The sequence below is a fragment of the Myotis lucifugus genome, unplaced genomic scaffold (genome assembly GCF_000147115.1).
Source record: "Myotis lucifugus unplaced genomic scaffold, Myoluc2.0 scaffold_50, whole genome shotgun sequence".
In the NCBI taxonomy this organism is placed as follows: domain Eukaryota; kingdom Metazoa; phylum Chordata; class Mammalia; order Chiroptera; family Vespertilionidae; genus Myotis; species Myotis lucifugus.
This window is the reverse complement of record NW_005871098.1, coordinates 4,644,459-4,667,885: the sequence shown is the minus strand read 5'-3', so window position 1 is coordinate 4,667,885 and position 23,427 is coordinate 4,644,459. Positions and strand designations below refer to the sequence as shown.

Sequence of the window (23,427 nt, the reverse complement as noted above, 5' to 3'; positions counted from 1 at the left end):
TATGACTCCAATATCATGATTTATATATGTATGTGTATATAATGAATACAAAAAAAGTAAAAGAAAATGCACCCAAGGGTTGAAAATGGTAATTTTTGAGTGAAATATCTATACATGACTTATTTGTATGCTTGTCTATATCTTATAAATTTCCTACAGTGATCATGTATGTAATTAGAAAAATCTTATTATTGAAAATGTGTAAAATAATGTATTATTTTAGTGTTATAAGGAATGAGTTTTTTCTTTGTTACATAAAAAACTTTGGAAAATTCAAAATGAGGTATTTATTCCATGCTGTTCAGTGGAATGAAATGTATTCCTTATCATTTCAATGACAGGATGTAACATCCTATAACCAACAGTACTAATCCATCAGCTGTATCAAAATTTAAGTGGAAATATGTTTGTACTTATTCATAGTTGTCTTGTTTTAAAAATAAATCAGCATCGCTTTTAAGAAATGAAGATGAAGATAAAATTATTTTATTGTAATGTAAATATAAGTTTACCAGATTTTAATAAAGTAACAATTTAGAGATATAGATGTACGTATACATATATAGGTAGAATATATCCTTTTTAAAGCAGTAAGGCATACTTTATGATATAATATTTTTACCAGAAGTAAAATGTATATAATTCTCAGATATGAAATGAAAGTAATGACTAGAAAGACACTATGACCTGGGACAAGAGTTAACATCTTTACAAGTAGTTTAACTTTTATAAGTGACTTTAGTAACATCATTATACAAATAAGCCATTTAGCTGGCATGTTTTGGCAGGGTGAATCAGTAAGACACTGGTTGAATTTCACAAGTTTCTAAAACTTTACAACCACTGCTTAGCAAGTCTTTGTAGTAAATGTGATGTGTGATAACAGGTACAAGTGAACCACAGTTGCTAATGGCTAAGCACAAAAGCTTTACTGCCCTTTGGACACTGGGGAGAGCAAGTTTGAGCTCTGATCTCCTGCTGCTCTTCTAAAAGTTTAACATATTCTAAACACCGTTAAGTGGAAATAAAAAATAACAGAACCCTTTATGTAGAAATAAAAAATAACAGAACAAGAGCAGATTGGGGAGATGGCATTTCCACCAGTAAAATGTTTCCAAGTCAATGCAGTTATCCAGTTTCTGACATTGGCCTTTGAGCAGCCATCATCTATCTTATGCAAAATGTGACAAACATGGCTTTGCTTCATTTTGTTGCAAAGGAAAATTTTTGTTCAGAGCTTTAGAAAAGTCAATTCAGTCCACGTAATTCACTTTCTTCTTAAGTTTCTGAAAAGTAGCTGATGCTTATTTGGTAGAGAAGTGCTGTAGAGGAATGCTTCTCTTGCTCCTTTTTCCACAAGATTACGTGACAGACAGGTTTCAAGTGTGTTACTCAACCTCAACACACAGGGCAGGCTTCTTGGTGGAGGAGTTTCCATTATCAGAGGGGCGGTAGGAAAGCATGCTCATTTTTGTGGATAGACTTGAGTGGGAGTTGGCCTTTGGGGGCATGTATTTCAGAAGCTGGAGAAAATATTTTTTAAATTTTTCCCCAAGAAAGCCATAGAAAAGAGGATTAAGGCAATTGTTAAAATAAGCTATGCAAATAGTGATGGGCATGGCGGTGTCGACAATATCTATGATTTTACAGTCATGTATGATGCCCAGATGAATCAGAACATCCAAGAAAGTGAATATTTGATGGGGAACCCACGAGAAGAAAAAGGAAAGCACAATTGCCATAATTATCTTGAAAATATCATCATTTCTTGGCTTGTTCTTCTGAATTTCATACGCCTTCTTTAGGGCTTTCCAAATAAGAGTATAACTTGTAAGAATGACCAGAAAAGGAAGCAAGAAACCCAGTATATTCTTGGTTAGGCCCAGCCCTACGGGGAGGGTTGAATTTTTGAATTCGTAATGGAAAGCACAAACTGTGATATTGGTGTTTTCAATGAAAAATGCATTTCGGTGGATTATAGTTGGCAAACTGGTCAAGGCAGCCAGCAGCCAAATAGTGATGCAGGTGACTTTGGCCACAAGCATTGTGCGCCGAAGGCGGGACTTCATTGGATGAACAATAGCCAGGTAGCGATCAATGCTTAGACATGTGAGTAGAAACACACTGGCATAAAGGTTGAAACTGATACTGGCTGAAGCGATCTTACATAGGTAATTGCCAAAGGGCCAACGGTATTCCATAGCAGTGTAGACGGCCCACAGTGGCAAAGTCAGTAAAAAGCATAAGTCAGCCAGTGCCAAATTCAAAAGAAAAACACTGGCCACAGTCTTCACTTTCATGTAAAAGTAAATGACAATCACCACCAAGCTGTTTCCAAATATTCCCACCACAAAGATGATGCTATATAAAGTAGGGATCATGACAAATATGTAATTGTGCCGTCCAGATTTGGGACAGTCTTCTTGGATTCTTTTAATACCATCTTCAGTGGAAGAATTGAGGATCATTTTGACCTCCTGGGTTAATTAATCTCAGATACTAATGCCAAATGCTCCTGGAAAAAAATAAAAAGGGAAAGATAAAAATGGATTAACTTTCAGTTATAAATGAGTATTTTTAGTTATCAATCATAAGTACAGTAACTCAACTTTGGTTTTAGGAAAAAAACCCTAAATCATATTTTCTTGACAAAAACTGAACTAATGAAGTCTAGATTGCACATTCAAGTTAATTTTGAGAGCACATTGCTTTTCAGGGAAGTGATAATATCCTCTAGACCAGCGGTTCTCAACCTGTTTCACAGGGGTCACCTAAGACGATCGGAAAACACATATATAATTACATATTGTTTTTGTGATTAATAACTATGTTTTAATTATGTTCAATTTGTAACAATGAAATTGGGGGTCACCACAACATGAGGAACTGTATTAAAGGGTCGAGGCATTAGGAAGGTTGAGAACCACTGCTCTAGACAAATAGAAGTAGGGTTCTATGTGAATAAAATGATCTAGATCCTTTGTGTGTGTTTTTTTTTTCTAGAAGTAAATCCTAGCTTTCAAATTGATTTAAAAACAATCTGAATCTCAGAAAACACTACTGAATTAAATAAGTCATTCAGAAAGACTTGAGTTTTTCTTGAGGTAAGCAAGGCCAATTAATTTGTCTTTAATCTCAGAAGTGTGACACATCTGTACTTATTTTTTAAACAATTTATTTCATCTCATAATTTTTTATTAGGTATAAAAATGATCAGCATCCCCCCTTAAGTGGTCAGAAGAGCTGTCTCTAGGTTTATGAGGAATTGGTGATTGTGGAAATTGATGTAAGAGGGGAGAAGAGGGAGGGAATAGTATTCTTCCCATTATTTTTCAGGCCACTACAGGCAGTACCCACATTCTTTAACTTCCAACTCAGTCTTGCATAGGCTCTGAATCTCCTAACTTTTGTATCTGCCAGCCATTTCTGGAATTAACTTTAAGATTAACCATCTGTATAACAAGGATGACAAATGACTAAATTAAATCAGGATTATCAACATGCCTTTTGTGGGGGCTTGAGATAGTAGCAGTTCTTTAGGATTCTGGGAGGAATCAGATGCTCAGAAAAGGACTCTATAAAGACTTCTGCAAATATTTGCTCCAATATTTTATGTAATCAACAATTAAGCTATCCATTCATGTGATTTAGAAAATCAACCTATTCAGACCTACATAAGAGTCCATCGGAAGACCCTTGGGAGAAAGGCTGATGATGCTGTGAGGGTAACATCACAGGAGGTGGCACAGGCATGCTCTGTGGAGAAGGTCAGCATTGGGCACAGGCAAGGTTGGCCAGGCAGAGCAGTGGTACTGGGTCAAGATCCTATTGCTACACCAGGAGCAGGTCCCTGGGTGAGCATGGCTACACATTTCTCTTATAGCAAAGTGTGCTGGGCAAGATGAGGGACAGGAATAAGACATCACTAGTCTGCCCAGGATAGCTCTGTGTGCCATCCAGGAGAGCTGAACACTAAGGCAGTATGTATCTGGGTGCAAAGTGTTGTTGTAGAAAAGATGAGTAAAGATTTTAAGAGATAACACTGGGATGAAAGGGGTTCTTAAGTGGCTACTCTGTCTCTCCCATAGAGGCAGTTATTTTCCCTATCCAAGTTTCTGGTTCCATAACCTCATTAACTTCTCCTTTTCACTTAGCCTTATGCAATCTAAATCCCCCTTTTCCCTTTTCATTCATAAGGGCTTTGCATTCACAAACAGGCAAATGGTCACCTCCACCGTGGAGCCTTCCTAACTTTTCTGGGCAATTGGCTGTTCCATTTTGAGTGGCTCTGGTATTTTGGATGCAGGTTTTGACACTCCATGATGATGGTCTGTTAATAATGTCTTCTCCACTGGTTTGTCAAGGGTAGGGCCTACCAGCCTAGGCCCTGGCACATTCCAGGAGGCATGTGCTAAATGTCTGATGAAGAAGAGGGTGAGTGCACAAATGAGTGAATGAATAGCATATAACCTAAAAGCTAATAGTATAGAGTACTGAGACTAATTTCTATGGGGTAATGAAATCAATTTACATTCTGCTTCCCAAAGAATCTCATAGAAAATATTCAAAGACGACCCGGGCTTCACCTTGGATGAGAAACCTAAACCAAAACCGAACCCAAACCAAACCAAACCAAAGCACACACACAACAACAATAACAAAAAGCCCTTAGAACTTTTAGAAATATATAGTTTACCAAACAAAAGATGAAAAGAAAGAATAATTTCAAAGAAACTAGGGCCAGGCTCTCAGGGAGGTAGGACCCATTTCCTTCTCACCCAGGAGGATTTCCTTACACTTTGCTGATTTTCAGTTCATTTTATTATAATTATTAAAATTATGCCAAATTAGAAATATAAATTCATTTTAGTAAACAAATATTCTCTATTAAAAATTAAATGCTACATTAAAGGTTCATGTGCTAGCAATCATTTATTCTTAATGTGGATTAATTTACTTATTTGCTTTCCTAACATCTAGTTGAGATTAGTTGGATTTTGCCTAGGAAAACATTGGAAATGTCAAGGTTAAAGAATCTCAAAGATTAAAAGAAGCTTGGGTGAACTCTACAACTGAAATCAGGGTAGGGGTAATTATTTGCTTCAGCTTGGGCACAAAAAATAGGAAGAAATAAACTTGATGAATTAGGATCCCTTGGGTGCCCTGAGCTTGGGTGCTCTCCTCTTTCTTCTTTCCTCTCTTGGCCCTACTTTGAGGGCACACAACTCAGGCTGAGTTCATTAATTCTGTGTCTAGAGTGAGTGGAATTTTATTGACTAGGCTGGAACTGTAACCATCCTATATAATAAAAGGCTAATATGCAAATCGACCAAACAATGAAACGACCAGTCGCTATGATGCACACTGACCACCAGGGGGCAGACACTCAATGCAGAAGCTGCTCCCTGGTGGTCAGTGTGCTCAGCCAGAAGCTGAACTCATGGCTGGCGAGTACAGTGCTGGTGGTGGGAGCCTCTCCTGCCTCTGTGGCAGCGCTAAGGATGTCCAACTGACAGCTTAGGTCCGCTCCCTGTGGGCTCCCAGACTGGGAGAGGGCACAGGCCAGGCTGAGGTACCTCCCTCCTCCAAGTGCACGAATTTTGTGCACCAGGCCTCTAGTCACTTATAAAAGAATTTCCCTGGGAAAAAGTTTGTGTTTGAGAGGAATAATTTATAAACATAGCTTTGGACCCCAGTCTGAGGTCAGCTTCTCCTTCAGTTCCCATCAATCCAGATGGACTGATATTTAATATGTGAATGGCTGTTCTGAACAGCGAGGGGAGCATCCCTGGAGATTTTGGTGAGGATTTGTAATTTTAATGAGTTTTTACTTGAGAAACTCTGGACATAGCATTGAACATATTAATTAGAAGAGAAGTTTACATAAATGTTTATATAAGTAATGACCAGGCTTCCTACTTAGCAAGGGAACAAGTTGCCTTATACTTAGGGGTGGAGGAAAGAGGAGATGAATTTTGAGTGATGGAAACAGCAGAGGGAAATAGCAGGAAGAAAGGCAGAGAAGCAGAAAATGCAAATAGTGCTTTCAGTGGGCAGTTATTCATTCATCATCTTATATTCACTGAACACCTATTATGTGCTGGGTGAATAAAGTCACATTCTCCACCATTTGAGTCTAGCTGGATGCATAGGAGCCTTAAACACAGAATTATCCAATGTGTTGAATATTTAACCATATAAGAGGCTTATGGAATGTTCTGTATTTACTATTGACCCAACCTGGGGGGGGGGGGCAGGGGTGTGGTCAGGGATGCTTCCCACAGAAGATGGTACTTGGACTTCAGAGGATGTATGGAAAACAGAGTGGTTAGAACTTAAAGGCAACCAGCTGGCCAGCCAAGGTGGAGTAGAGAGTGTGCCATCATTTTAACTTTTCCCTTCTTACAAATGCCTGCAGCAGCATCTATGGGAAACAGCTCTTGCAATTTAAAGATATTGCACAATCCTCTGGGCAAGGGTTTGGGGTGTGATGTGCATTGGATGGGAAGGTGACATAGGCCCTACTCATCTAAGAAACAAGAAAAATCATTCTCTGGTCTGCACAGTTTTTTGTTTTGTTTGTTTGTTTGTTTTTGTGGTTGTTGCGGTGGTTGTATTTTTAGCATAATCATTTGTAGTGATTGCCCATTTCTTTTTTTCTTCCTTCTTTTAACTTTTGGCCCCCTTCACCCATTTCTCCCACTGATTGGCTTCCCTAGCTGAGGGCTCTCAGGAAAGAGGCTAAAATGGAAGTCATGATTGGAAGCCATCTTAGGTTGATGCTAATGGTGGGGAAAAGTGGCTTCTTTTCTCTTTGAAGCTGAAAGGATGCTGTGTTGGTGAGCTGATGGAGAGAGATGTGTTCTACTAGGAAACAAATTTGTGAGTCCTAGAAAACAGCTACATTTTGTTCATCCTGTTTCTTCTCCCAGTCTGGGATAGGCAGGTAGGGTACTGATAAAAACACAGGAGGGTCCACTTCTCCCTCTTTTGGGAGAAGCTTTTTACCCATTTTCTTTTGAAGGAAAGAAGATAGGATATGGAGGCAAAGTACTTGTAATGGAATCTTCCTTTGTCACTTACAAATGTCACCCCATATCTCTGAACATGAGCCTCATTTTCCTCATCTATAAGAAATAGGAACAGTGATCCCAATGCACATGATGGTTGCAGGGATTAAATGAGGTAATGTGAAAGCACTGGGCATATCTTTTAAATAGTGTTTAATAAATGTGTTTTTTGGAATTGTTGCTGTTATTTTTTGAATGCAAGACAAATGCTGATTCAGCTATGGGTCAAGAAAGCATGATCGATTTTTAAAAAGGGGGTTTGTTATTTATAAACTCTTTCTCTTGCCATTAAAAGGCTAAAAATACAAAGCTGTTGTTCTTTCAAAGTATGAGTAAAAAATAATCATAAGCAGCTGAATAAATTTGCAATGAGTCAGGTGGGAACTTTCAGTCTGCTGCAAACACAAGGTTGGCTTATCATGGCCACACCACCCACTGCTTGCTTTTGGAGGAGTTACCTGGAATTTCTTGACAGCTTCTCTGGCTTTTAAAAACAAGCATAAGGAAGGAGATCTAAAAAAAATTCTAAGAATATTTCCTCAAGACTTTTGATTAGAATATTAATAACTTCTTCAGCTTTTAGGCAAGCCAAAACCAATCTAATTAAATTGTTCATTACAAGCTCCTTTTTTTAAAATGAGGTTGCAATCTAAAGAAAAAAAATACCCATAGTTTTCTATGATAATAAGGAGAAAACTAAAAGACCAAGTAATTATATTTTGGAATAATCTTCTATCAAAGTATCTTTCTTAAATTCAAAAAGAATAGCGGAGTGTTTGGAAGTCATTTGCTTATAGTGCTAGAAAGCTCAATAAACCATCCCATTCAATTCATTCTCTATGTTGCTCTTGTTTTATAATTCAGACTTTAGAAAGCAACTGCTTCTGCTCCTGTGTTCCCAGTCCTCTTCCCCCCCCACCGCCACCCCCCCACCCCCGCCCTGCCTGCCCCAAGTAATGAATGAGGCATTCTACAGGCAACAATTGCTAGCCACTATCTATTTGTGAATTGATTAAATCATAAAAGTTAACACTAAAATTTTGAGGGTTTCTACTCCCTACCCCCCAAATATACTTGGTCTTATTTTTAAACCTTCTGTTTTTATTTTATGAGGTCTATTTCTATCCTGATTTCCTTAAACATTTTGAACATTTGTATGTTAGGGGGCCCTATCCAATTGCTTTATTATTTGTGGTTTCTTTGGGAACAAATTCTATTTGTTTTATCTGTGGAGGCCTTTCTTTTTCAACAAATGAAAATGGTGGCACCTATGGACTCTCTCAGTCAACAGCAGCTGCTCTATCCACCTTCGAAGCCATTCTAGTTTGCTTCTTTGAAACCAAATCAGCAGCAGAAACCACTCATCTCATTTCAATTTCAATTTTAAGGGGTATGAGGAAAGCTATTGGGCAGAAAAGGAAGCACTCACTAATTTATATCTTTAGAAAATTATAATGATATTATAACATTTATATGCATTTTGAGTTTTATGTTAGAGATTATAGACCACATGGCAATTTATTTCAGATTAAAGTTTTTAATATTACATAAATCACATAATAAATTTTAAATGAAGCTAGAAGAATTAAGTATTCAATATATTTTATGTGTTTCCCCAAACTGCCCAATGTCCTGATTGCAGTAGGTCTTGAATGATAGTACACTAAGTAGTCCTGCAGAGTATGTAAGGAGACCAGTTCTGATTTTGGCTTTCCCACTCCCTAGCTAGGTGAACTTGACCAGTCTCTTAGCTTCTCGAGACCTGTGCGTCCTCAAGGAGCTCGTACACGCTTAAAGAAACCTCTCAGCACTGAGATTTCATAATCTTTCTTTTGAATAGGCATACATCTTTTGAAGACAAGGGCAATAATGGTGTGACAAGTAGAAATGACCTGATAAGTCATTAAATCAGCCAATTATCTGTCTATTATCTATATAAATATTAATGCCTCAATGATTTGATAATATTCCATAATTAAATATAAGAAATATTTTTATTAAAAATGAAATGAAAATAATTTTACTTTTTAATGAACTCCACATAAGCTAATTATAGTATAGTGATGGTGTCCTCCCCCAACCCCATTTAAAAATTTAACTGTTTACTCAAATGAATGTTTTCCTGGCACAGCATTTGGATAGTTACTGTGACCCTTAGTTGATGAGGTCAAGGTTATAGGTTTGGACTCTATCTAGATTAGCTGGTTTCACTCCATTTATGGGAAAAGACTGTGAGTCTCTTAGGTATCCCCTTTGTTATTGATTGGTAATACTAAGTGACAGAGTAAAGGCAGATTGGTTCATGACTGTACATCAAAATGAAAAGCATACACTGCAATCTACACTAATAAAAGAGAAACATGCAAATTGGTGTCACTCCACTACGCCCACCAGCCAATCAGGGTGACTATGCAAATTAACCCAACAAAGATGGCAGTTAATTTGCATACACAGGTATGGAGTGAAGCCTGAAGGCTCCGGCTGGAGTGAAGACTGAAGACTGAAGACTGCAGAGGCTTGGCTTCTCCGGCCGGAGGGGAGAAGCCAAGCCTCATTGTGGCCAGAGGGGAAAAGCCTAGCCTTGAGGCCTGGCTTCTCCGCTGTGGCCGGACCAAAGGCCTGGGTCCCAGGTGCCAGAGAAAAACCGGTGCCGGCAGACAGGGGAAGGAAGGTCTATTGTGTGAATCTTCATGCAACGGGCTTCTATTTAGACAATAAATGACATCATTGTATGAAAAAGGTGGCACAATATGTTATTGTTAAAATAACTCCTACAAAATGAACCTATTCTCAGATTCTTTGTAGGGAAAATACAACTTTTTAAAGTTCAGCAATCAGTTAAGGTGGTTCAGTTGCCCAGATAAAACATAGACATGAAGGTAGAGAATTATAAAAGAATGTTATAATAATCTTATTTAGAATACTATTTTGAAGTATTATATTAAGTTAATGTTCTGAAGAGCTAAGTGAACTTTTGTTCTAAGAAAATGAATTCTGTAAGGGTAATTTTATTTGATTTATTTATAATTACATTTTTTTCAAATAGTTTTGTACATATTACATTCTTTGCTTTTTTATTTTTTATACTAAAGTGCTGTAAACACTGAGAAACAGCAGAACAGCCAGATAGAGATGCACTGGACTAGTGTCCTGTTGAAATGTCTGCTCATTCTAACCAGTGCACATCATGTGCAAGGTAACTTGATCTCTTATTTTGATATCCTTTAAATATTAAGAAAGATGTTTAGAATGAGAATAACAACACTTGTTCTCACCTCTATTTCATAGAATGTTAAAGGTAAAAAAGTGAGGTCTTTGAAAAACATAAAAGTACTGAAAATACAATCTTTCTACAATGCAAGAGTAAGTAAAATGAATTTAATGAGAGAAAATTCAGAACTTCAAACGACTAATAAAATTTTTTCACTCAAAAATTCAGATAAAAAATTGGGTTGATACAACTGACATATAAGTATTACATTAGTTTCAGGTGCACAACATAATAATTTGATATTCATATATATTGTGAAATGACCACAATAAATCTAGTTAACATCCATCACATACATAGATTTTTTCTTATGTTGAAAACTTTTAAGATCTACTTTCTTAGCAATACTCAAATATACAATACAGTATTATTAACTATAGTCACCATGCTGTATATCACCCAGCACTTATTTATTTTATAACTGGAGGCTTGTATCTTTTGATTCTCCTTTGTGCCTTTTTATTCCTTTTGTATCTTTTGACTCATCCATTTTGCCTGTTACCCCTGCCCCCTGCCTCCCCTCTAGTGACCACCAATCTGTTCTCTGTATTTATGAACAGTAGACATATTTTCATTTTTATAATCTACTGCTTTTATTTCAGAATAATAATGAGGCACTTGATTAATGTCAAAAGAAAGGTAAAACTGTAGATATTGTATAGCTTCTACATTTAATATTTATGACAGCAATTGTTTGTGTACAAAGTGGGGCCCTCAGGCTAAATCTGGCTAACAGACATATTTTCTTTAAAACAAAAATTTATATATTTTTATTGGTTTCAGAGAGAAAGAGAGAGGGAGAGAGAGATAGAAACATCCATGATGAGGGAATCACTGATCAGCACACCCAGGCATGTGACCTGACCAGGAATCAAACTGTGACCTCCTGGTTCATAGGTTGACACTCAACCACTGAGTCACACTGGTTGGGCCAGATATATTTTCTTTGGCCCAAATGCATTTAGAGCTTTGGAATTTTAATCCTCTATAGATCACTACTCCCCACCACTCTATGTTTCCCGATGCTTTAGGTAAGTGCTTCTTAGAAAAAATCTAATGTGAGGCACATGTAATTTAAATTTCCCTTGTAGCTACATTAAAAGTTAAAAGGAAACAGGTGAAATTAATTTGAATAATATATTTTATTTAACCCTATATTTCAATATGTAGTCAATATAAAATTATTGATATTTTCCATTCTTTTTTTTAATACCAAATCTTCAAAATGCAGAGTATAACCTGTGTTTCCAGCATATCTCAGTTGAAACTAGCCACACTTCAAGTGCCCACCCACCACTTGGGGCCACCTCATTGGACATGCAACATTAGGTGCTTAAGTCACATACCCAGCCCTTCTAGCAACAGGAGCATTACCATCACCTGGGAATTCCTTAGGAACACAAGTCTCAGGCCCCATCCCAGACCCACTAAATCAGAGACCCTGTGGGTGGGGTCCAGCAATCTGTGGTGCTGGAAGTGGAACAGCTAAAAAGTACCAGAAAGAGGTGGAATGGCTCAGAGCGGGGGGCTGACAGGCACTGCTCATAAGCAACTTGGACCGGACCATTTTGCCAGCTCTAACCATTCTCTTGAATGCCTATATAATTTTAAAACATTAAATTACAATGATATTACACCACTGATTGTAACAAAGAGTCTAGACCATTCTATTTCCTATTTATTAGCACTCCATTTTCTTGTGTTTTCTAATTAAACAGCCTGTGATAAGAGGCATGGATGCTAGGTATAGTAAAAGGTAAACAACACTTTGCCAACTGAAAAAATACGATGAAATTCTAGTGACTGCTGTTTCTTGTGAAAATTTCATTAGCAATAAATGAGTTACCAGATGTCACACATCAAATTTGAAATTAAAATATATTCCCAGTATTTGTGTGCAGTTTGAGCAGGAGGGAAAAATGTACTGTTTCCAAGAGAGCTATATGAGATAATGCACCACTTCTATCCTTGACTGTTGTTTCTGCTCTAAATGTAAAATAAAATGTACCCCTTGGTTTGAAAAGTGGGAATAGAGCCTTTTGCAAGGGCTACTTAGTGAAATAGCACATTACTCATACAGCAGCAACTCTGTAACGGCAAGAATATTTTTGAACATTCTGTGCCACATCAAGACCACCATCTCCTCTTGTTTTTAACTTTGCTATAGCAATTTCTCCTCTTCACACCTTCACTTTCAGCAAGCGATTTCTACTTGTATTACCCACAAAAAACACTGTTCTATCAGCAACTGTGGATGTCAAATCCACTCTTCCTGAACTTGCTGTAACAAACCTGGTAGTGTTTCATCTCCCCATGAGATATGAAACTTTCCTTATATTGCTCTAGCTAGCTAGCTGAGCTGACTGTCCTTGTCCTCAGCCACATGCCTCCATATGCCTCAGCAACATGCCTCAGCAACATGGTTAGAAGGGAATCCACAGTAGGAAATAGGACAGCACAAGTTCATGTGAGCCAGCAGAAGTTTCAAATGACAAGCTGGTGTGATAGAAATATCTAGCACCCTCCAGTTTTTATGAATAAATAGTTTTGGCTGATGAAGGCTCATGTTCCTTTGCAATTTCAAAATCTCCAGTTACTCAGTTCCAGCTGGAAACCATGGCTGTTAGAAACTTTATTTATTTCTTGTCAATTAATTTTATTCTTAGGTGAAGCTTATAAGTAAAATTAAGAGGGTGAAAGTGAATTGTTAGTATCAAGCTTCCTCTTGGAGAAATATTTTCATTGAATTTCTTTACACACAGAAATCCCCAAAGCATTTAGAAGTTCATTTCTGGATCATTAACAACTCATGGGGGTTTGAGGGGAATGGTGTTTCAGGAGCGACTACCCTTTGTCTTAAAGGAAAAGGCACCTTGAAATGATTATCAATGTCAATGTGGGAAATGCCAACTTAAAATTTTCAGCCACTTAACTTCAGCACAAAGTGACAAGTGTTCAAATAAGCTTATTTAATGTGCAATTGTTTTATACTCCTCTTTTTATGGTATCTGATGCACAAAGAGGACTTAAAATAGTGGCTCTATATTAACATTAGTAACGTTTATGATTTATGATTGATTGAATGCTCACTATGTGCCAAGTATTGTGATAATTGCTTTTATTTCTATAAGACCTCAGAAATATGGACAGACTGTGTCTCCCCACAACTCATAGGTTGAACCCTTAATCACGAAGATGACTATATTTGTCAATAGGGCCATTAAAGAGGTAATTAAGGTTAAATGAGGTCATACGATTGGAACCCTAATCCAATATGATGGGTGGAAAGCCCCATGAATGTGCTTGCAGTATGAAGAAAAGCCATAGGAGCACAGGAAGAAGGGGACCATCTGCAAAGTGAGGGAAAGAGGTTTCACAGAAACCAACCCTGCCAGCACCTGAACTTCTACCCTGCAGAACTGTGAAAAAATTAATGTCTGTTGTTTAAGCCACCCAGTTCCAGTCTCTGATATGTTATGGCAGTCCAAGCAAACTAACATGAGGCCTGTGAGGGAAGGCCTCATTATTTCCATTTTTCAGATGAGGAAACAGGTTTAGAGAGCAGGTCCTTACATTTCTCACATTCTAAAGTTTCCAGGCTCAGTTATTTATTTATTTATCTATTTATTTATTTATTATTATTTTTTTTATTGATTTCAGAGAGGAAGAGAGAGGGAGAGAACAATAGAAACATCAATGATAAGAGAGAATCATTGATTAGCTGCCTCCTGCACACCCCCTACTGGGGATTGAGCCCACAACCTGGGCATGTGCCCTTGACTGGAATTGAACCCAGCACCCTTCAGTCCTCAGACTGATGCTCTATCCATTGAGCTAAACCAGCTAGGGCTCAGTTGTAGTTCAATGCTTCTCAATTGGAGGTAAATTTGCTCTTCAGGGGTATTTGGCAATGTTTGGAAACATTTATAGTTCTCACAATAGGCAGAGGTAGGAAACTGTTGCTGGCATCTAGTGGGCAGACAGCAGGGATACTGCAAATCAACCTAGAAAGCACAGGACAGGACCCTGCAACTAGGAATTATCTGGCCTAAGATGGCAGCAGTGCTACTGTTGAGAAACCTAGGTCTAGTTCCTACTTTTTTTTTCAACTTTTGATAATCTGTAATTCTTATATTTTATGGAATAAGTTAACTCTATATTTTATTGGTGATGTTTGTTTCATGTATCATATTCATATCTTCCCAGGGAAACTATAGATCCTTCAAAGGATAAAATCCTGTTAGGTAACCTCCAAATACCCAAGGTCATGTTGAATACTTAGAAGGAATTCTGAAATTGATCTGTTGTGTCAGATCATTCTAGAAATTACCCTCTTTGGCCATTTCCCAGAGCTCCAGCATTCTGCACAGGTACACTGGAAGGGAGCATTGGAGGTTACAAGGTAAGGTCTTCAAGAAATTTGATGCTTATAGTGGCCCCAAGGCTGCCTCTGGAGGGAGGAAGCCACCCAGTCTAAAGTCAAACCCTGCCCTCTGGTGGCATCAATGCCAAGGATACTGCCAACTGGGAATCTGACTGAGGGCCAGAGGGAGTCAGTCTGTAATTAGGTTCTAAACTGACTGCAATATTTGAATGTAAATTCAACTTTGCATTCATTCATCTTAGGCCCTTTTTCTCTGTGGGACAACACATTAAATGTAGCCTGTCATCAATGCTCTCGTTAGAATTAAGCTAAGTAGAGAAAAGTGAGAGACAAAGAGGATAAACATGAGTAGTTACAAATGATAATTTTTGCAAGTTTGGCAACCAGAGTTTCAGTTACTTGGTTTGAGTCTGTACCTTACCTCCTCTACCCAGCTGCTTTACTGATCCATAAAGACATTGAATCGTTGTTTTTGTAGCCAAAGGAGAGCATTTGTGGAAAGGGGCCTCTAGAGGAGCAATTAATAGATTCTGTGGCCAACATTTGAGTTGTTCATTGGTTCCTGTAGTATTTTCCCTACAACTTTCTTATAGAGTGGTTCTAGAAGAAAACACTATTGTGTTTGAAATACCAGCTAAATCTGAGGAAATTATCCTTTCCTCTTTTTCCATTAAGAACTCTCTTCTCTTACTAGGAAAATACCACTGTACTTATTATCACAGAGTGCAGCCTTTTCTGTATACTGATGCCAAGTGAGCAACATTTTAGTGACCTTGAAGACAAACAAGGTCATTTAGAAGGTCTTTTCATTGAGGACATCAGAACTTTCAAAAGATACAGGTAGCCTTTCCTGGATAATTTGGATAAAACAGAAATAAAGAAAAAAGTCAATAAAGTAGAAAAATAAGCCATCAGATGGAAGCACTCAGAATTAAGAGTGAAATATATGGTGATTAGATTTATTTATTTATTTTTTGAGAGAGAGAGAGAGAGAGAGAGAGAGAGAGAGAGAGAGAGAGAGAGAGACAGGGAAGGGGAGAGAGAGAGAAAAACATCTGTGGGTTGCCTCCCACACATGTCTCTACTGGGGATCAAACCCCAAACCCCCAATCAGGAATCAAACCAGTGACTTTTCAGTGTACAGGATGATGCTCAAACAACTGAGCCATACTGGCCAAGACCTAATGTCAAATCTTAATATATAAAACCAGAAACAATGAGTAAGAAAGCAACATAATTTAATAAGTCAAGAGTAGAAGTCAGTTGATCACAGGATATATAAGGGGGAAAAATAACTTAGAACAAACACTAGTCTAGAACTTGGGGTGGGTTTTTTTTGTCTCTCTAGAAATTGAGATCTTAGGCAAATCGTTAAACCTTCCCTGAACTCTGATCTGACAAATAAGAATGAAACTCTACGGCTTCTGCCTGCCCTTGGAAGAATGTTGCAAGATTATATGTTTAAAATAATTTTCTTAAAAGACAGTATATTATACCCATTCAATATAGACTAGATATAATAAAAAATAAGTTTAATACATGGCTGAAGTGGAAAGCTAATCTATATGTCAAGAAGTATATATTGAGCACTTATAATCTTAAAGGAAACATTAATCAATGTTAGCAAAGTCCATTGGCAGGCAGGCATTACAGAAAATGATCCATAAGCTTTGAAATCACAAAGATCAGTTTAGGTCCTGGCTCCACCTCTGAGTAATCTTGTAACTGGCTAATTTATTCACCATCTTTGAGCATTAGTCTCCTCATCCTTAAAGTGGACTGAAAACTTACTGTATACTGTTAACATGAGGGTTAAATAAAACAAGGGGGGGAAGATTGCCATATATTAAACACTCAATAAATCTAATACCTAATATTATTTTTATTTATTATTATTGTCATTATATATATTCTTAATATATATTCATATGTCCCCAGACAAATACTAAGTTAATTACCCCATAATTTTACTTTATATATGTGTTATTGTCACATTATTATGCATGGCCAAAAAACAAAGTGGAATGATAAGAGCCCTTCAGTATGGTGTTCTAATGTGTTATTAATCCCATAAAGCAATGTAAAAAGGATCCATAAAGGATGCACTTTTAAGAAGTGAAAGTATGAACATCTAAAGCACAGATGATTTGAAGATAAAGTTGGGGGAGGAAAATATATCATACTATAGGCCTTTGATACCTCAATAATTAAATGACAAAAATTTCCTTCAAAATTCAGGATTCAGAGAAAAAATTTCTTTGCCAACAGCTCCCCCAGTATTCCAATAACTCTCTTCCTTGAATTATCTGAGTTAATATGTGGTAATTGTTGTTCTTTAATATGATTTCGTGAGATTCACTTTGTAATAATTATATAATACTGTATTGTTTAAGATAATAACATTTTTGGTATCACTTTATTAATATATAAAATAATAGAAAAACAAATTAGGCTAAATATTTTTGTGCTCAGAATAGAGCAAACAGATTTGTGAAGTTCATTAGAACTTTGTGAGAATCCTATATAATCAAAGAGAAACATGCAAATTAACTGTCCCTCTGCTATGCTCAAGCCACACCCACAAGCCATCAGGAGGGAGTATGAAAATTAACCCAACTAAGATGGTGGCGGCCACAGAGCTGGAGCAAGCAGGAGGGTTGGGTTGCCCCTGAAGATGGAGGAAGGTAAGCTTCCTGCCTGCCCTGGCCAGGCCTAGGCTCTACTCAAGGCTACAAAGTTTCAACTATAGAAGATAAATAAATCCCAGAAAAAAAAGGAGAGGCTGGGAGCTTGGGTGCCAGGGGGCATGGCCAGTCTGAAAACGGCCCTCAGCCCCTCACCCAGGTTGGCCACATCCCCATGGGGTGAGGGTCCCCGCTGGGGGGCTTGGCCAGCCTGCAAACAGCCATCAACCCCTCACCCAGGCTGGCCAGGGACCCCAGCGGGACCCCCACCCTGATCTGGGACACCCTTCAGGGCAAACCAGCTGGCCCCTACCTGTGCACCAGGCCTCTATCCTATATAATGAAAGGGTAATATGCAAATTGACCCTAACAGCAGAACGACTGGGAATGACTGGTCACTATGACACACACTGACCACCAGGGGGAAGGCACTCAATGCAGGAGCTGCCCCCTGGTGGTCAGTGCGCTCCCACAGGGGGAGCTCTGCTCAGCCACAAGCCAGGCTGATGGCTGCCAGCACAGTGGTGGTGGCGGGAGCCTCTCCCGCCTCCTCAGCAGCTCTAAGGATGTCCGACTGCAGCTTAGGCCTGCTCCCCGCTGGCAAGTGGACATCCCCCGAGGGCTACCGGGCTGCCAGAGGGATGTCTGACTGCTAGCTTAGGCCCAATCCCCCGGGAAGTGGGCCTAAGCCAGCAGGTGGACATTCCCCGAGGGGTCCCAGACTGCGAGCGGGCACAGGCAGGGCTGAGGGACCCTCCCTCCCCCCCGAGTGCACAAATTTTTGTGCACCCGGCCTCTAGTAACTTAATATGCTAATAATTTTGAATATCGTGAGATGAAGAGGTTCCAATTCAGAGAATATATGTTTATAAATAAGTCGATTTCACTAGGCATAGTATACATGTCAATGATTGGCTTAAAGCTAGTTTCCAGATAAATTACACAGTTTCTTTGTGCTATACCAACAAATTATAATGTTCTCTTTACATAAAAAGTCATTCTGCAACTATGGACTTTCAAATTATTTGGGGGAACAGCTTTAGCTTAGTGTGAATCAGGAAGTCACATAAATTTATGCTCTAGAAGGGTCAAATTTATTGCTTTTCTTCAGAAAATATAGGAATATATATGTATGCCCATTGTCCCTGTACATATACACAATTGCTATACTGCAAATGCTGTTTGGGTTGACAGGTTATCCCAGCAAAGTCTATTTTAACCTATAATGTAGTTGAACTATTATTCTCTACTAGAGGCCCAGTGCACGAAATTCATGCACTGGGGGGAGTGTACCTCAGCCCAGCCTGCACCCTCTCCAATATGGGGCCCCTCGGGCCTAAACCGGCAGTCAGACATCCCTCTCACAATCTGGGACAGCTGGCTTCCAACCTGCCTGCCTGATTGCCCCTAACTGCTTCTGCCTGCCAGCCTGATCACATCCTAACCACTCCCCTGACAGCCTGATCAACGCCTAACTGCTTCCCTGCTGGTCCGATCGCCCCCAACTGCCCTCCCCTGCTGGCCCGGTCTCCCACAACTACCATCCTGTGCAGGCCTGGTCCCCCCAACTGCCCTCCCTCCCCTGCAGGCCAGGTCGCCCCTAACTGCCCTCCCCCCGCCAGTCTGGTAGCCCCTAACTGCCTTCCTCTGCAGGCCTGGTCCCTCCCAACTGCCCTTCCTCCCCTGCAGGCCTGGTCCCCCACAACTGTCCTTCCTCCCCTGCAGGCCTGGTCCCCCACAACTTCCCTCGCCTGCTGGCCCAGTTGCCCCAACTGCCCTCTCCTGCCAGCCTGGTCGCCTCCAACTGCTCTCCCCTGCAGGCCTGGTCCCCCCCCCAACTGCCCTTCCTTTGGCCTGGTCGCCCCTAACTGCCCTCCCCTGCTGGCCATCTTGTGGCGGCCATCTTATGACCACATGGGGGCAGCCATCTTATGACCACATGGGGGCAGCCATCTTATGACCACATGGGGGCGGCCATCTTATGACCACATGGGGGCAGCCATCTTATGACCACATGGGGGCGGCCATCTTGTGCGAGGGCGTGATGGTCAATTTGCATGTTACAGCTTTATTATATAGGATAGTATTTTGCTTTGATTGAAACAACATATGTCAGAGATTTGTAACACTTTATTGCTGGAATGGTCCCTAGAAATGATATGTTCCAGGGTTCACATATTCACACAATCAGAGGGGCTGGGTGTAACAGGTGGGTGACTCAGGCATGGTGGTAAATGCAGGACCCTTCCCCTTCCTCAGAGGAAGTGGGGCTGGGGAAGAGTCACTTGTCAGCTACAACCAATTATGGCAATTGTGATCAGGAGAGATACAGGCCAATTTCTTAAAAATAAGCTTGAAATTTTAAATTTTATGAGAAATATCTTATTTTGAAGTGTTTTCAACTCATGCAGGTGGGGAAAAAAAGCAACACTGTGTTGAACTAAAATCAAATCTGGTCCAAGGGCTGCCAATTTACAACATAGGATGTAGGCCAACCACCTATTTTTACAACTGAGAAACAGACTGTAAGCTCCTGCAAGATGCTGCAGACCTGTGTTGCAATGTTTTTAAACTGCACTAAATACCTTAAGTCTATCTTGATTAGACATCCCTTCCTTCCATTTCCACAATTCATGACGGAGGAGATGGAGGTAATAGGAAAGCAGAGGGGTGACTGGATGCGGTTATTATTCACCCCTGCTCCCATACAGCTGGGCTGCCCCACTTGGGTGTGCAGGAGATGGATGGAGCGCAGTGCAACAACTTTCAGAGCGGCAATCTGGATGTCACCTTTCACTTCATTGTTCCTGCCAGCAACTGATTTTTCTCTTTTCATTTTCTATATTGTTAAAGATACCATTATATCTTTTAGAGCTTTTGTTGTGTTTCACTAAAGTGATGTCTCCACATGGGTGAATATAGCACAGAATCTGAGATATTTGGGTATTCTTGCAAATTGTTTTAACATGCATTTAAAAGAATCATTTAGTGCCCCAAAGGTTTTCTAAAGTGAAAGGGACTGATGCTATTTCCCAGAGCCACACTGATCCAATGTCCTGGTCACATAATTGGTGATGAGGTTAAATTTTAAAAGATGTTTAGTAATTGCTAAAAGATATTTATTTTTTAAAGCTTCACTATCTAAAGTGAACTGCGATGCTCTAAGCATATTATCTGCACATTTGTGTCGCAAAATTACCTTTGTGTTTTTATACTAATATATTCTCCAAATCCGTTCACTGAAGGTTTAGGAACACAAGCAGAAACAGATAAAGAGAACATATCTGCTATTGATCAGGAGAATACATTGATTGAGGGACTTTCACTGGATTAATTCTGGGTGGATATAGGATGTTTCTAATGAACTGTAACACTTGGCTAGCATGTACATGTCTTGGTACTCCAGCTCTAATAAAACTTCCTAGACAAGTAAGTTGATTTTTCATCTTTGCTGAAAAAGTTTATTTCTCATGACTATATTTTGAATTCTGTAAAGAAAATGTACATTTTGGTTAATTGCTTCGTTGGCTGGAAGAACACAATTCATTATTTTATACACAGTACATTGGATGGGGAAGAACAAAAGTACTAATTTCCATTTTAATTTTATGTAAAGAGATAAAATTGCATGCCTTTTCAAATCACAGTAGTTTCTTCTTATCCATGGTTTCACTTTCTGTGGTTTTAGTTACCCATGTCAAGTGTGGTCCAAAAATATTAAATTTCTTCAACCATCAACCTTATCTGCTCCTGACAATCAACCATTGACATTGTCATGGCTTGATGATCCTGCTTCTGATGTATTGTTAGAAAGTCAACAATAGCCTAACACTACGTCAGTGCCTATGTCATTTACCTCACCCCATCTCATCATATAGGCATTTTGTGGTTTCATATCATCACAAGAAGAGTGAGAATAAGACAATATATTTTGAAAGAGACACCACATTCACATAACTGCCATAATTGTTCTATTTTATTATTAGTTTTATTGTTAATCTCTTACTGTGCCTATAAATCAAACTTCATCATAGGTATTTAAGTATAGGAAAAGACACAGTATATATAGGATTTGGTACCATCCACATTCTTGTAACTCAGACAGTGCCATGTTGAGAAGTTCTAGCAGCTCCTTTCCATGTCAGTCCATGGAAAGTGGTGGAACCTGCTCCATGAACCAGAGACAGGCTGTGTGAATGGATCAAAGTGATGTGGAAAGGGCACACATGATGGCCTGGGGAACTTTGTTGTCTTTAACTGGTAACATCCTCCCACTCTCTTAAGGGGAGCATTCACCTGGGACTTTTAGTATTAAGCAGGTATTATGTATTGGGCTGCTAAGATCAAACTCGGGATCCAGGGAAGAATATTGTGGAGGCAGTGGAAGGAACATGGTCTTGACATCTGAAGTCCTGATTGGAGTTTTCATCTCAGACATTGTAGTTTTCATCTCTAGACATTCAATTTCAGTGTTTTCTATGTCTTCCATGTCTCTACTCAACATGTTCAGACTTTCTTTCCTCTAGCTTCTTAAACATATGGAATTTCAGTTATAATTACCATTAATGTCCTTGTGTACTAATTCTATCACCTGTGTCATTACTAGGTCTTTTTCCATTGATTTCTTTTTTTCTTCTCTTTATGGATTGCATTTTCCTGGCTTTTTGCATGCCTGGTAAATTTTTTAAAAAATTGATCTTTAGAGAGTTATAGTAAAGGAGAGAGAGGGAGGGAAGATAAGAGAAAGAGATTTGTTATTCCACTTATTTATGCATTCATTGGTGGATGCTTATATGTGCTCTGACCAGGGATTGAACCTGCAACCTTGGCATATTGGGATGACGCTCTAACCAATTGAGCTAATATAGCTAGGGCACATGCCTGGTGATTTTTGAATGGATGCTAAACACTGTGAATTTTGCCTTGTTTGGTATTGGATGTTTTTGTATTCCTATAAAAATTTTCCAGCTTTGCTCTGGGAAGCAATTACTTGCAAATAGATTAATCCCTTTATATTTGGCTTTTGGGCTTTGTTAGGTAAAACCAGAGCAGAATTTAGTCTACGGCTGATATTTTCCCATTCCTGAGACAAAACCCTTCTGAGTATGCTATCTGATGTCCCATGAATTATGAGGTTTTTGCACTCCAGCCTGTGGGAACAGGAACTATTTTCTGGCTCTGGATGATCTCTGGGGATTGTTCCTTCTAATCCTTTTGGGTGATTACTCACACACAAGCACTGAAACACAAAGGCCTCTTTGCAGATCTCTGGGCTCTTTCTCTGTAAAGTTCTCTATTCTCTGGTACTCTGCCCTGTGGACTCTAGCTCCTTGCCTCTCTGGACTTCCAACTCCATCTTCTCAACCCAGGGAGATATTGGAGCTCCTCCTGGATTCTCCTTCCCTGTGCTATGCTGGAAACTCCCTCTGGGCAGTGAGCTGGGGCAATCACAGGGCTCACCTTCCTTTGTTTCCCATCCCTCAGAGATCACTGCCCTTTGTTGTCTGATATCCACTGTCCTGAAAACCACTGTTTCAGATTTCAGATTTTCCTATGCGCTCTCTCTCTCTCTCTCTCTCCTCTCTTCTCTTCCCTCCCCTCCCCTCCCCTCCCCTCCCCTCCCCTCCCCTCCCCTCCCCTCTCCTCTCCTCTCCTCTCCTCTCCTCTCCTCTCCTCTCCTCTCCTCTCCTCTCCATTTTTAGTTGTTATTTTAGGTGAGAAGGTAATCCCTGTTACTCATCCTGGCTCGCTTGAAGAAGAAGCCTCTGGTTTTTACTTTTGACCCTACATCTTTTGTGCTATTTGATTTTGGAAGAATTACTCAGCCTCTTCTTCTTCTTCGCCTATTTATGAAATGGGGATAATAACACAATACTTAATCAATGGAATCATACAGGGAGAGAATGTCACAGTCTATAAGGTTAGGCAAAGGAATGTTCATACACTGAGAGTGGACTTTAAAACAACACCTGAATGGGATGCATCTCCCTTCTAGCAGGAATCACCTGAGTCCTTTTC

The 23,427-nt window shown here is 39.3% G+C and overlaps 1 protein-coding gene across 2 annotated transcripts in view; it reads right to left on the bottom strand.

The window, feature by feature from the left end:
* Positions 1 to 517: 517 nt before the first annotated feature.
* AGTR1 (angiotensin II receptor type 1) overlaps positions 518 to 23,427 on the bottom strand; it is a 48,480-nt gene continuing 25,570 nt past the window's right edge. For both annotated transcript variants that reach the window (XM_006088640.3, XM_006088639.3), the window contains one exon: positions 518 to 2,515. In XM_006088640.3, coding sequence (XP_006088702.1) covers positions 1,389 to 2,468 — 1,080 coding nt within the window. In that variant the 5' untranslated portion in view covers positions 2,469 to 2,515 and the 3' untranslated portion in view covers positions 518 to 1,388. The remainder of the gene's footprint in view (positions 2,516 to 23,427) is intronic.